Here is a 15,938-nt window from a genome sequence, read left to right on the forward strand (position 1 = left end):
CCGGTTTTGTCAAGAACCTTTTCAGGTCTTCTAAAGACTTATTGTGGCATTGTGGGTGTCAACTCACCCCTGCTGAAAAACACACAGTACATTTAGTATTTCTTCGTTGAAAGTGAACACTTTCTTGTCTACAAATATAAGTGAAATTTTTGTACGTAGGAATGAATATGTCTGATTAGCAGTAAAAATGCTGGCTGTTTTTAAGAATACATGGAGGCAATAAACCCCATCTTTTAATCCTAAAGAATTTGATAGTTTAAGACCAATCTATTGTCATTATTCCAGCTGGTTTGGGTGTGTTTTGACAGTATGGATTCATGCCAATGTATTTTCAAATGATCTTTTTTTTCTGTACTGTTTTGATGGAGAGTTTCTAAACTGTAAATGTACAGCATTTCAATATATAAAGGAAGGGGTAATGATGATTCTTTTATGAGTTCTTTTTAATGTAAAGTGACTATGAAATGCTAATGTGAAGGATTGGGGAAATTTGGTAGCATGGAACAACATTGCAAGGGCTCTTCATTAAACAAAAAAACCCTACTGCTGTCTTCAGTTGCTATTTCATCGCTTTTCCATGCGGAAATGGGTAGCACTTGTATAACACAGTAATAATTTTAATGTGTTAAGCTGTTTTGCTTTATAGTAAATTGTGCTTTGATTGCAGTTGATTAGTTAAAGATATATTTAGAAAGGCTTGGCTGCTGGGTAATGCTGTTTCCATCAAAGAAACAATCTGTAAAAACCTGAGAAGGCAAGGATATTGGGAACAGGACGGGAAGATTAAGTTTTATAAAAACACTCTTATTGGCTCTGTTTCCTGTATACTTACAACTAGCTTTAGCTTATACCAGTTAGATATTTGGCAATTGCATCCATCTCAATAAGTAGATGAAGAAGTGTTTTGGAGGCTAGGGTACTTTGTTTTAATTTTCAACTACATACAATGCTAAAAACGCCCACCAGAGCTCAACAAGTTGTCAGAGTTGTGTGGGGCTCAGACCTCTGGAAACCTTCCTCCCAGATTCAAACCTGCATCGCTGCCGGTGGTGGTTCGGTTTGGGATATGCAGACTCACCATCTCTGTCCACCTCTGCGGGCAGCACCGGGAGGCACTGGCTGCTCGCTTGGCTCCTCGCTTGGATCCTTGGGTTTTTCTTTTATGAAGGTAGATTTTCCTCTCAAAGTCAGGACACTCCCAGCACACTCTCTACTGGGCCAAGAATAAGTCGTTCTTAAACATCCCATAAAATGTGTGTGCCCCGGAATTAAAGCCTGCAGGTTGCAGTTAACGCTGGACAATACGGGGAGGGAAGATCTAACTCGGACTTGCATGCTAATTTGCAAATTTTGTCCTGACATCTTCTAATGTAGTTTATGATGCTTTTAGTTACTACGTATAAGTTAGAGGCATCAAACAGGAATTTTTTTTTCCTCTGATGGCACTGTGGGTTTTAAAAACAAAATAAGCTCACAACCCCCAACTTGTAAAAGATTTTATTTATTGCTGTTGAAAGATGTGTGTTTTATACTTGTGTATTTTCAAGTAAATTTCTGCTAAATTACATGCAAGGTTTACATGCTTGTATTTACCTGACTATACATCACAAGGCTGGAAAATTGACTCTCACAACTAGTTTTCATGCTTGGTTACATGCTAAGAGTTTTAGGTCTCTCCTTTAAGCTGTGTAACTAAGACTTTTTGAATTGCACAGATGATTTTTAGCACCTGAGTTTTGAGTTCTCAACTCTTACAAATAGCGCACAAAGTATATATGCATTATAATGGCACATGGTATAATATTCTGTCCCTTAATTTCAAAAATGTTATGAATGAAACCCACTGGGTGGTGCCCTGGGCCTCATCTTGAAGTCAGTAGCCAAACTTGCGTTGTTAAAAGACTATTCGATGTGGTACAAATGTAGAAGTGTTTTTCTTTGCCTTATTAAAAACATCTTAAGAAAGATTGGTTGCTTTTTTCCCTAGAAATAAATATTTTTCTAACGAACTTTAGGTTACAAAGGGGAAACTGTACACCTCCTCCCTTAGAGAAAACAGAATGTGTATTCAGTTAAATACAAATCCAGGCGTATGGATCATTTTAGCACACCAGGTTAGAAAGTAAATAAATGCTATACAGCACTCTATTCCTTGTTACTAAAGATTACTTTGCCTTAAAATGATGCAAGTTTTCGGTGATTCTTGTAGCTGTATTGCCTGGAGCTCTTGCCAGGGCAAACCTAACCTGAAGTCAGCCTTTGGATTGTTAATGCTGCGGTTGTCTTCAGCACTAACCAGCTGCTGGGCAACATATATGCTACGATAGTGTGGGGGAGTTACAAACAGCATCTGCCCACTCAGGTGGTTTCAAGAAAGTGGATGGTGCACGGACTATGCTTTTTAGCATTATAAGTCAAATGTGCTGGACGTCAACATTGCTTTCGTGACAAGTTTAAAAGGTTTCAGAATTTGTTTGGTCAGGCATATATTTATTTGGAGCAGAAGTGACTGGAAAACTCTGGATCACAGTGCTGCATGTAGAGAATTTCACCATGATTGTTGTGTTTTGGCTTTGAAACAGCAATATTTTGTTGCAATTGTTTGGCTGGCTCCATTGGAAATTAATTTGTTGTCTTGCTTTACTTGGAAAAGCATGCTAAAAGCTTATACTGCTTCCTGTTGGAAAATAGTAGTGAGTTACAAAATTAGCACATTAATGCCGATTATAAATATAATATGGTCCCAGTGGGAACTTCTCCTTTTTATGCAAGTGAGTGCATACGTGTTGAGAAGACTTCAGGCACTCTGGGAACACGAACTTCTGTATAGCTGACGAGGCAAGGAGGCAAAATTTGGCTGAAAAATCTCAAAATCAACATTCATTCTTAGGGAGGTAACTGTTGTAGAGTTTCTTGCTGTCCAGAGTTTCATCAGTGAAGCAAGAAAGTTTAAATATTTTCAGCCTTTGCACTCCTTAGGGGGTCTAACTTTGGCTCCACATTTTATTTTGTTGGCATAGGTTGCTGGATTGCTTCCTTCCCTCTTTCTCTCCTCCTTTTACTCCCTTTCATAAATTGTGCTGCTTGGGATAGCACTCTTCTCTGTGCGGTAGGTCAGTGTGCAGAGAAGGAGGAGGCCTGTCTTCTTCAGAGGCTTTACTGTTGCCTTAGAAAAATTCGTAATGGATTTTCCTGATTTAAGTATTTCCTAGCAAGAAGGACAGTGTGTGAAGGATTGGGCTCTGTGTTTCATCTGTGTTGTTTTTACCTTTCAAAAATGAACTTTGAAAAGCCAGCAGATGGTTAATAGTCTTGGCATTGAAACCTGAATGTGGTGGAAGCTGGCAGAAGTAATTCCCAAGTAAGGTTGTGTGTGTATCGTACTAGAGGAGGAATATGGTGCCCTGGGCAATGGCAGGCTGGCTCTGCGCCACGCTCCGTTCTCCACTTTTCTTGGAACTGCTCCTTTGAAGATCTAATTATATGGTGCCAGGAGACTCTGCAGATAGCTCAGCAGTAACTCCCACTGTCGTGGCCCGGATTTCAGTTTATTTGGGGTGCAAAACTTGCACACAAACACTGGATTGTATCACAGTCATCCACAAGTTTTGGCTAGTGTCCAGAAGATACAGTATGTTTTAGTGTGGTGGTTTCTAAACTGCTAACTCTGGTTTAGACTTATCTGTGCTTTTCGAAATTGTTTATTCACTTGATTCCCCTTGCCTCCTATTTTTTTTAAACTTGCTGCTGTGTGAGGTCTGGTGCTTAACCTCTTACACCCTGTTATAGACTACACAAGTAAAATGCCTTTCCAGATATTAAAATCAAATTATTCGGACAGTCCAGAATAATTGAGTGGAATTTGCAGGAAGAGGGGCCAGGAGGAAGGTGACTTTAGAGAACGATTTTTGACTGTACTGTCACTGAAGGTTGTCTTTAAATTTTGTCATTTCATCAATTGCAGAGATAAATGTCTCTTTAGAAGGGTTCAAAGTAACTGCAAATACAAGATACTGCTGCTAAGATGATTTGAGATACGATGTGCTTTCCTGCCAGTGCTTTAAAGCATTACTATGTTTACTGTTAACTCTGTTTTGATTAGGAAATTTTTGTTCTGCAACTCTATTATGTACTTTAATTTATAGAAAACAAGTTATTAAAAAGTGCTTTTTAGTGAAAAGTGTCGATTTACAATTTTTAGTTTTGAGTTTTTGCTGCTGTTTTCTACTTGCTTTGTTAGAATAACAGGCGATAGCTGCAATAGTGAGCAATTGAGGTGAGAGGATAATTTTATATACAAATTGTTCCTACAGGGCAGATTCTAATGCCACTGTAAAGACAAGAAATAGTTTGCTGGTAGTTTCAGGGAGTGAAATGGGCAAAGGGAAAAGGTAAAAGAGTAGTTGGGTTGACGAACAAGGGGGCGCAGAGATGCGGGATGACTGTGATCAGCCAGGGTAGTTGAAATGTCATCGGAGTGGCAGCAGGCAAACGGCAGAAACTCCAGATACCAAGGTGGTGTATCCAGAGGGAAAGCTCTGCCCTTGGGAAACAAAGAAGGAATAGAATTTAATGCAGGCAGCTGCCCTGTGCACACTCTACCTTGACCCAGTGATTAAGAGCAGGCAAGAAAGAAAATGAGTAGTTGATGAGATGTGAGATACGAGGTGGAAAGACCAGTTGGCCATGAGTATGGTATTGGTGACAAGGATGACAGGGACGGTCGGGTGTCAGTGTTTGGTAGAGGGGTGGATGAAAAGTTGGGTGTGCAGGGAGCGATAGCTGTGGTTAGAGTAGTGAAGCAGTTTATGGAGGTTGTGAGGAGAGGGAACAGTGAAATAAACGGATAGACTTGAGCATAGCTTGACAGGAGAAGAAACTACTTTCTTCCTTGTTATTTGGACAAATTTGAAGTGGAGATGCAGTAATGGGCTGTCATAGAAGAAAGTAACTGCAGTAAGTTATCTTCTTAATCTGATGCTTTGAAGAGGGAAGGGAAAAGGAAGGGCATGTGTAGGAACAGAATGGGAGTAATATGGCTTAAAAAGTATCTATGGCAGGGGGAAAATGAATTTTGATACCGGAGTGAGAAGAGGCTTGGTGCAAACTTAAGTTGTGTACACAGAAGGGAGGACAAGAGGAGAAGGAGTACTATGTAGTACACGTTTGGAAAGTGTGAGACAAAGTCTAGACGAGGAAGTATGTTGCAGGCCTAAAATTAACCAAAGTTAAAAAGACAAGAATATGTCTGTGACAGTGATTTAAGTTCTCAGAAGCAGATAGAGGAAGAAACTCCAGTTTCAGAAGTTGCCTTGGATGTGGCTGAGAGCTGAAATGCAGGAGGGCAGCAAAGCGTCTTCCCTTCTCCAGTTTGAATAACAAGCAGTGACTTTTTTTAATAATGCCAGCTGGGTTTTGTTATGATTTTTCTCATAATTTGGAAAAGAAAACAATTGATTATGTTCATTTTCTTTAATTTTAAATAAAGTCTGTAATTTTGACATATAATGGTTTTAGAAGAGTTGGTGTTTGCTAATGCAGATAGCTTTTGGATAGCTGTTTGGCTTCGAGTTCCCTCTTCCCTCTACAATAGGAGACAAAAGGTTTGGCATATTTAGCTTAGTGAATGCAGCTGGGGGAGGGTATGGTTGCTCTCTAAGAATGTGTCTGGGAGAACTGTATAACCTACAGGACAGGGATGGCACAAGATCAAATAGTTGCAAACTGGTTCCAAAGTAATCTATCTGGAAACAAAAAGTGTGGGGTTTTTTTCCCCTCCAAAGGAGCGGGATTCCAGAAGGACAGAAACAGCAAGAAACTGAGCTGCTTCTGTTAGGTGCTGTGTGTTGGGCTTGTAGTAGCAGGGTCTGCAGGCACAGGATGTCCATTCTGGTTCTGTTCCAAATGGCTTTTTTTTTTTTTTCTTGAAACAGTTTTTCTTTGGTTGGTTTGTGTTATATGACAAGTATTTGAATGTAGAATGAGAAGTATTCTTAAAACTAACTTACTTGATACGTAAATAGCTCTATGTATTACGTGAATGATACTAGTAAATACTTAGTGTTATATTTTTCATTCATGAGATAAGATACCCAATGCTAATGGGTATGGTTCTAGCAAATGTAATCCTTCTCTCCTCAACACAAACGCCATGCCAAGAAAAATTCCTTCTGTGGTGCAGGAACTGATTATATAATTTCAATACCAAAACGGTAAAATGGGTGATATTAAGCTCCTGTGTTAAATTTTAAAACACATGCTTTCAAAAGTGCATATAGATGCATATATGCTGTGTACATGTAATAATGTATGTCCTTTCCTGTTCTTAAATTTCCCCAGGTATATGTGGAATTTGATGACCTTGAATGGGAAAAGCGAGAATGGGTTAAAGTTTATGAAGATTTTGCAACCTTCTTGGTGGAGTACCAGCTGGTCTGGGCGAAAAGAAAGGACCCAAGCCAGACTCAGGGATCAAAGATCAAACAAATTCAATGGCCTGCATTGGTAAGATACTTGAGCAATTGCATTTACTAAACTATTTTAATCTCTTTAATTCTGTCCTCCTTAGGAAACTGCCTAGGTTACTTCAGTGGTGGTGGAAAGTGAGCATGGAGGGGGAGGACGGTAAGAAAAGGATAAGAAAATAGTTAACAAAGCATGTTTGTGTTGAAAGGGTGGGAGTGGTGTGATAATAGTTGCTCATCTTCCTCTGTGAATCAACCTAGAGCACTGCAAAACTAGTCTCCGAGTGATGTAGTAGAACTAATGGCACTTCACATAGTTAAAGCATCTTACAAATAATAAACTTAGCAGTAGCACATTCTTCCTGCTCTGTGGGGGATTGAAACTAGGGTGGAAAATAAACCCTTAAGCTTATGATACCTTCTTTGTGAGAGTTGAGTGTATCTAGAATTAAGGTCAGAGTTCAGAAAGATGAGTAAAGTGAGCAAACTTTAATAAAGTGAGTGATAATTGCCTACCTGGTTTATGAGACGATACTTGTGATTCTTTGTGGATTGATGCCCAAACATTAAAGCTGCTGAGAGAACTGCTAGGAGGTTGTGTCTATTTTTGACATGTGTTTAGATAGACCTGATGAGTACTAAGGATCTGATGAGATAATCTAATAAGCAATAAACATGTATTTGTGTTTTTCTCCAAAGAAACTAATAGTGCTGTCAAAGTCTTCAGAAGAGCCAAATAGATATGAGATTTCAGGTACCTGCTATTTTGGATGTTTTTGCTTTGTAGAGAGTTGGGGAAGATTTCTCACAGACTGGCAGGTGAAAGGGACCTCCAGCAAATTTGTCAAAATCTTGAAGGGGAGTCTTAGATATATTTGATACTAAGCTTAGTATCTGTAACTTCAGTCTTGGGTTTTTAGAAATTCGTAGTTGTAATGAATTTAGATGACAGTAGTTTATTTTTTATCCAGACTTTAGCTGTATCTGTGTTTCACTTAAATATTCCCTTCGTATTCTCATCTCTGAGCACTGATGGACTTCCTGAAATGCTGTCTGATGATTATTTTTCTGGAGCTGTGGTTGGAACAGTCATGCCGAAGGTCATGAAGCACGCTGTTGAAGAAAGCTGAGCAGTGGAAGAGATGTGTAGGTGGTTTATGATGGACTTGCCTCCTCTTCAGTTAATATTCCTACTTGATTCACCTTGTATGTTTGTGCTCATGCGCTTGAGTAAAAGAAGCTAGCTTTCTAGATGTACAGGCTGTTTTGTATATTTGCTTGTACAGGAAAATTTTCTGTTTCATGTTCGCATGTCCTTGAGCAAGAATTCTTAGTTTTAAGGAGTCATGTCATTTGCTCTTTGAAGCCACCCATCTCTCCTTGATAGAGATGGGTATTGTAAAATCTGTTAGCACCTTAGAACTTAGTATCCAAGTACTCTGCTATTTTACATGCTTTTAATCTTGCCCTCTAGGATAGAGATCCTTCTGGGGTTTAGAAGGGATGTATTTCTAGAAAGTGTTCTAGTCTGGCTGCTGATCCTGTCCTCAAGTTAAAAGTATGTCTTTGCTAATGTGTGAAAACATTTCAGTTGCACCTTTCTCTCAGTAGAGACTTTAAAACTTGTGCTGGTCTAGCAGGAGACATAAACCTTTTTTTTTCTTCCATATCCATCTTAACCATTTTTTTTATTCTTGTTTTAATGTTTACATTCCTGAGGTAGCTGATAGATGTGACAAGGAACGTTTGCAAAAGAACTGCCTTCTGCTTTTCCAATTAAAAAATTGAAATCATATAGTCCAAAGTGTGGGGCTCAAATAGCTTGCTGGGTCACTCTTTCCAGATGCTAAAGATTACAAGTTCTCAGCATTTATACTTGGCCTGCCTACAAATGTTCTAGCAATTGTTTTCTGAGTCAAACCCTCTAGTCATCCATTCCAGAAAAACCATATTTGAGGGAAAGTGTGGATACAGGATATTAACTCTTAATTAGAGCACATTCCTTCCATAGAGACTTCCCAAAGTTCTGCTCTGTATCAATAGCTGCACTGAGTACACCAGGCCTTGGGGAACAGGGAGGGTGCTCAAACTGCCATAATACTTCTGGGTTTTGTTTCCAGACTATCTGAACACTCTGGTCTGGTGGAGTGGATGACGTCTATGAAAGTTTGGGGTTTTTTTTGTCAAAACAAGACTTATTAAAAAAGGGAAAGCAATGGAAAAGGTAAAAAAATTTTGATTTGCCAAATGCCAATAGGAGTATCTGCACTTTTGTGTGATATCCTGAGTGTGGCTGTGATAATGCACACTTTTTGGAAAAGTTGAGTCTTGCCATAGGTATGAAAGGAAAAGTCTCAATCTTTCTCATGCATGCAAACTATATTAAAAAAAAATCATTCATGTACTTCACTATCTTGTCTTCATATTAAATAACAAAAGTTTCCGGTACAACTTTATTTTGGATGCTAAAGTATATGCAACAAAGCAATATTTAAGTATACTTTTTGTGGTGGTTCTACAGGATCTTTGCCTTTAGTAGAGCGAATGAAAAGTGCTTTGTTTATTTAGATGGTTATCATATTCTGTTCTTCTTTGATCAACACACTCTGTATTTACTGTATGGTCGTCAAACCTGATGGGAAGACAAGGTCTGTAGTTTCCTGTGGGGCTTTCTATGGGCATTCATCAGTCTGGTATCTGTGTACTTCATAATTACTGATTTCTTTTATTACTCAATTGTATGATACAATGTAATCTCCACTTTATAGATGAAGTTGCTAGAATGCAAGTTGGTCACAAATTCTGTCTATTTTTAAATGCCTGAGGTATAGCTGTTATCCATTGACCTCGTGTAGCTGTGCTTTGGGCTATGTCAGGTGCTGAGAAAATTGGAAGTACCACCTCTTTCTCCGTGTTTAGAAACTCGGTAACAGAGGAGGGATAGATTATCCCCTGAATTCAGTTCCTCTTGTGATGAGATTGTCTTTGCTTTTAGTAGAGTTCTTGCCTCATTCATGCCAAAGGTGAAAAGTTGACTGTGAAGGAGCCTGGAGTCCTATTGGCAGCAATATGCTCCATCGTATCAGGGTCACTCTGATGTTGACTAGACACCTGTTTCTGGGCCACTGTGCCAGTCTGTGAAAGAGGATGTGCAGCACCTCAGCAAGTTCGTGCTGTAATCAAATGCTTTTCCTTCTTGTGAGATGATCTTCTGGAAGGAGTGGAGAATTTCTTGCCTAGCTGATGGGTATCATCGGAAATCACCCTGCATGTGGGGTATTTACAAGCATAGAAGAAAAGAGTAGAAGCATAAAGAAATGGCAGTAGTGATAAGTGATGTCAGCACACATGCAGCCTACATATTAGGGAAGAGAACAGCTGATAAACAATGCTTGTTGTTTACGTCAAGTAATGGAGATACTTTATGGATGTTAATGTAGGAACGAAAACTTCTTGGCCGAAGGGGTAACATAGGAAATAATGAAAGTATGGATTTTGAAAACTTAAAAACTGTAGGTGGTGGAAGTGAATGGTGTGCTTTTCCACATTAAGGGATTAATTAGCCTAGATAAGCTGTTGAAATTGAAGACATCAGCTTAGTTTCGTAAACAAGGGAGAGGAGGTGTGTGTCACAAAGGTACAGAAAGAGGGGAGTGATGGACTCAGTGATGGCCTAGGAGAGTTACCAGTACTTCAAAAATGAGGCAAAATTTATTTTTTTAGTTCCCCAAGAAACAACTTTGGAGCAATTGAGATGATAAAAACTTTTGATCTCTGGGTGCATGAGAATAGTTCTATTTTAGGGGGAGTAAATGAATCTCCCTGATGTAGAAATAGTTTGGGTACTAGGATGTTAGAGATCAGTGATAAAATCATGCTTATGATAGAGTTCAGTCTGAAGTCTTAGGAGTATGATGGTATCCCCTCAGCAGCCAAGAAGGGAGGTGGAAGTAAGTGTGTGGGCAGGGTGACAAACTGGAGCCAAGGTTTTAATGTGGACAGAACAGAATGCTTCCGTGAGCTATTGGTTTGAATTTAATTACTGTCTCTCTAATTAAAATACCTAGCAATAAAGTGTAGAGGGAGAAGAAGAAAGGACTAAGGACAAAAGCCGCTAGGGACATTTTAGAGAATAATAGACTAATGTGGGAGAAGAGTTTAAGGTGATGGGCAAACTAGGAGAGGACACCATGGTAGAGCTAGCAGTTCACTTCTTTTTAACAGCATCAACTGTATATGTTTAAGGTATAGGAAGGTGCAGACTGAGTGCCTTTTCTTAATTTTGTTTGGGAAGAGGGTTTTGGAGACTTCAATAGTGTGCTGAAATGAAAATTTATCAGTGAAAGTCTACAGATCGAAACAAAAAGAAATGTATAACAGGCATTTTAAGGTGTGTGTTCTGTCATCTTGGAAAGAAGATACAGGAAGAAGGGTAATTGAAAATGCAGTTAAGATTAAAGGAGTTTAAGATAGATTATTGCAAATTTGTACTTTCAGGAAAAGGACCTAGGAGAATACAAAAGATTGGAAAGAAACGGATTGGAATTGGAGATAATGAAAAGTGAATGCATTGAATGGGAGCGCACATGAGAACCTTCTGCACTTGCAACAAGAAAGGAAGAGACTATTGTAGAACAGGGGAAGGAAAAGTATTATCTTATTTTGGCCTTTTCCTTTTGGAAGAAACTGGCAGTCTTGTGCTGGGTAGATGTCAAAGGAGGAAAAAGTTTTACTTGGTCTAATATGATGAAAAACAGGACTGGGGAATGGTACATTTAGCTGGCAGGCCAGAGCTGGGTGCCTGGACAGGTGGCTATATAGTCCCCCACTATAGGCACTGGTGACATGTCAGGGGTTTTGTGTGTTCTATTGAGTATGGTTTGTCTTGTAAAGTTGCCTGTTATACCTATAAATAAATCAGTGCTGCTTGTGAATTCAGTATGAATTCGTATATAATGAATCAGAAGAATCCATACTAATTCTCTGTTGGTCTGAGTATGGAGACAGTGCTTCACTAGCTTTACAGTACTCACCTTGTAAAACCAGCAGATTAGCCCTATGGTCTCAACTAATACAAAGGTCTGCAATAACTATCACTCCGTTTCAGTGCTGGCATACAGCAAGAACTGGTTCTCTTGTAATCGTATATTTCTGAAGAGCATATACATAAAAACTAAAATATGTTTCATGAGGTGATCCTGAATATGCTTGTCTCCTAAGGCAGGGTAGCTGCAGGAACAATTCAATCCTCTTCCTCTGCCCCATAATTAAAAAAAAAAAAGTGTGTGTCTGTTTGCCTGTCTCTCTTTCTTGGAACAAGTGACGTCATTGCTAAACCAGTGGCTTGAGAACAATCTTTCCTGGGACTCTGTCCAGGACTCTGCAAGAATATAGAGCTGTAGGCCAGGCTTATAACAAAACCAGGGACAAAGAGTGGGGCTTCGTTGGCAATGACTAACTGTTCCACTGTGAGAATCTGGAGCTGATTTACAGTGGCCAGTGCCAGCGGCACCTGTGGGACTGTGGGCCTTCAGTTATGCTAATGAGGAGGTTGTCTTGCAGAAGAATGAGATGAGGTTTGTTCTGGGTGGTAGTGGATGCGTTCGTTCTGGCTGGATGTGAACGAGCCCATATGTTCATGTGCTGACTGCATGTTAGGGGACTTGGTGGTAAAGTGTAAGAGTAGAAGTGTTCATGGACATGTGGAGGGATAGACTTGTCCTCTGTCAGAGGACAAGGCTACTGATGTAGCCTTTTCCTGCCTCTGTCCCAGCTGTCAATTGCAGAATCCTTTTGCATGACAGCATTCTGCTTCAGCTGGCTTGATTGTGTTGGATTATAAAGCAAATACTTATAAATGCTAGTTTGTTGGCATTTGTGTCACAATTAAAGAAGGGCACAGATTGAAAAGCAAACTTCTATAGAGCTTCCAAAGATTCTTGAGACAAATCAAATTCTTTGGTTTTGTCGTGGTGATGGAAAGTAGAACAGGTCCCTTGTTCATTCCTGTTTATACCGTGAGGCACTACCACTTTTTCACTCACTCAAGGATTTGTCGTCTTCCTTGTCTTGATGGTCTAATTTTAGCCTTTCTGAGTAAGTCTTGCTTTAATATGTTGGTCCCATGGATCAGATTGATCCCCTTCAAAGTCAGGAGTTACTGTTAACGTTCCCCCTGCATTTTCAGTTAGTTCACTGCAGCCTGTTCTGCTCCTTCTGCACAATGAAAAATAGAGGTACATACTGCCGGATACTGCAATTGTCAATTATAAATCTTCAGCAGAGACTCAAAAACCCTAGCAGTAAAAAGAAGTAAGTTCACAAAGGATTAGTGTGTATATGGAAAGCAAGGCAGAGGGAAAACTCAGTCTCCTGAGTCCTAAAAATAAGTAGAAACTTTGAGGATATTTCAAATTTGAGGGGAGGAAGTGCTGTAGCTTCCAGGGAAAACAATCAAAAACTAATAGTGGATTTTTTCAGCTTCTCCGTTCCTTGCATCAGAATCGTGGTGCTTGTATACCTTGCTAATCTGGGGTAAAGATGAGATATATACAACAGAGGAGAAAATGCTTGGAAACTGTCAGCTTCTTGGAAAAGATTTATGACACTTTAGAGGTTGGGGAAGAGAAAATTTAAGTAACTGACTCAGCAGAGCATAAATGACCTGATTTTTGCTGCATTGTGAAAGACAGTAACATGCAGAAACAGCCCTTGGAGATGATTCAAAGATTACTTTGCTGGAGAGTACGTTACTGTAATATTCCCACAGAACATAAACGTCTTGAGCAGTACCACATCCCGCCTGTGTACTTTGGCACTTGCTTTTTTTAAACTACTGCTTACTGGGAGCCACGGCTCTCCACACAGCCTTCTAAGCAGAGGCCATTACCTTCCCAGGACATGCCCCAAATGAATAGCAATAAACTGAAATCTGCCTCCCTAGATGCTCTGTTGTGAAACATGGGTGTTGTCCTGTGGCTTCCCACTCTGGAAATGAGTGACGGAGTGGAAAGCCTCACTGCAGTGCTGATTTATGTGTGGCCCTCGTACTTTCTGTGCACTTTACGCTACTGCATTGTTTATTCCAGAGTTTGTTGTCTCAAGGTGTTGGCTAATGGCAAGCTTGTACTTAATTTTTGTTTTTTACTTTCTTGTTAAACTTGCACTTCTAAGCGATGGAGACGCTTTTTACTGAAAAGGATTTAGTTTTGTAAAAGCATGCTTCCATATATAAAATACTTTTTGTAGTGAAGTGCTATGCTAAGAATTCTTTTTAATGTCAAATTCATTTACAGGAGTGCTAGAATTCCAAACAAAATAGAGTATTTTCTAGACTTTAGCCTTAAAATAACAGTAAGCAGAATTCATTTTGATCATATGGGCCTGGGAGTTGCCATTTTGGCAGCTCCTCTGGAGAAAGCTGCTTGAGTATGTCACAGCATCCGGGAGGTCTCTGTACTTCAGGTTCTTTCCCGCTGGTAAAGTACTTCTTGTTCCCCAAGGATTGTGCAAATTAAATACCTAGATACTGTTTAGTGTCCTTCAGCTGCAACACTAAGCAGTACTCCCAACTGAGAGTGACTCTGTCACTTGCATCTGTTCAAAAGACAGATAGCAATGAAATGCTGGTAATAATTTGTATGTGTTTCTGTAAAAGATAGACATAAACCTTCTGGAGGTTGCATATTCAAGCTCGGCAGTTGAAGCAGAGCAGCCACAGTTGCAGAGAGCTCAGTGCACGATAACAGCTTGCATATTGATTTTATAACTGGTGCTGAAACCTATATTGGTTCACTCTGTGGTTATACTCCTGCACAGGAGTATAACTAGATCAAAGTTAGTGTAGGTATACCTGAACAGCATTCACACTTTCAGCTTCAGTGTTGACCTACTCCACAGCCTTCATGCAGGTATAAAAGCGAAGAACTATGCTGGGTCTTCTGGAATTAACTGGGAAGTCCCAAGTCTCTGATTTTTTTTTTTTTTTTTTAATAGCATTTCTGAGAACAAATTTTCCATTCATGCTGAAGAAAACAAATTGCTTTGTAGCTCTCTAGATTGTCTGAACTTCTTCAATGAACTAGAAGGATCAGCTCAACTTTGGAGATGCAGTGGTGAGCAGAATATAGGCATGTGGATGCAGTTGGTTATTTCAGCACAGTATTTTGGAAATGGGGCTCATTGGAAGAACCACTGAATGCCTGCAGTGCCTTTTGTGTTTAGCCATCTGTCTGGTCATTCATAGTCTATTTGTTGTTTATATAAATTATGACATATAAAATGTTTATATTTATAATATGGGTATATATGTGTGGACATGTATTTATAGATGTGTGTATATATAGAGATATACACACAAAGAGAATATTCTTCTCCCTATATTAAAAAAAGTTAAAAAAAAAAAAAAAAAATTCCTGACCTCTACCTGTTGAGAAGCTGTACAGTGAGGGAAGGATGTCAGTGTGGTACTTGTCCTCCTTCCGAATGGTGGCTGTCCAGAATGAGGAAAGCTGTGCCAGAAGACTTCCATCCACAAGCAACTGCTCGGTGTTTTTCTTGTGATGGCGGGGAGGAGCAGCTGGGCTTTACACCTGTCAAATCCACTTGGCAGCTAATTTCGAAAGCCACCCACGGTTAAAATCTCCACTGCTGCTTCTGTGCATTAATGACTTGTCAGCTGTGCAATACTGAAGCACTGCTCTCTTCATGCTGACTTCAGTAAGATGAGTTATGGAAAGCGTAATTAGAGTTTTATGAGTTGCTTGTTCTCCTTCCCCAGAATTCCAGCAGCAGCTTCTGGGTTTCATTGTGAATCCTGTGACGTGCTGTGTGAAGTCTCAATATCCACCTAAAATGTGCAGCAGCACAGAGAACCCACCCAGAATGCGAAGCACCGCTTTTGAAAAAGTATTCCAGTAGTTTACACATTACTGGTTTGGGTATGTATAGCCTTGCGTGAATAGGGACTGTTGTCCTACAGCTGAGCCATAGGAGCTCCAGGTGAAATTAATGTCTGGATGAAATCGGGGCCAAACACTGCATTTTGCTAGGTTAGGGTAAAAGTTCTGCATTTTGCAAAGTACTGAGAATCTGAAGGAAGCTTTTTTTGCTGGTGCCAAGAAAGCATATACTTCAGCTCCACCTGAATTTTGGTTATTGGCATAGAAACAAGGCGACTGTTGCTTCTGAGAACTTCTTTTCTATGGAGTGACTGCACAGAGCATTTTTGTCATGTCATGATTGCATTGTGGTATTTTAGCTTCTCAGTCTACCACAGAACCGGTGCCCATTAAACTATATTCTCTTGCTTTCTGGGAATTTCTTGTAGTGTGCTTTACTTCTTTTTACAGCAGTAGCGCTGGTTTTGTCACTGGGCATGATCTTCCCCAATTTTGAGTAAGCAGAATAAGCGGAGGTGGGGGATCTTCTGTTGCTAGATTCAGCAAAAGAATTGACAGCACGGATTGGGGAGAA

The 15,938-nt window shown here is 39.7% G+C and overlaps 1 protein-coding gene across 3 annotated transcripts in view; it reads left to right on the forward strand.

Annotated features, from left to right (window-relative positions):
- Positions 1–15,938, forward strand: part of JMJD1C (jumonji domain containing 1C) — a 164,136-nt gene that overhangs the window by 48,620 nt on the left and 99,578 nt on the right. For all 3 annotated transcript variants that reach the window (XM_082002447.1, XM_082002448.1, XM_082002449.1), the window contains exon 2: positions 6,340–6,504. In XM_082002447.1, coding sequence (XP_081858573.1) covers positions 6,340–6,504 — 165 coding nt within the window. The remainder of the gene's footprint in view (positions 1–6,339; positions 6,505–15,938) is intronic.

The sequence above is a fragment of the Phaethon aethereus genome, assembly GCF_964289735.1.
Source record: "Phaethon aethereus genome assembly, chromosome: 7".
Classification (NCBI taxonomy): Eukaryota; Metazoa; Chordata; class Aves; order Phaethontiformes; family Phaethontidae; genus Phaethon; species Phaethon aethereus.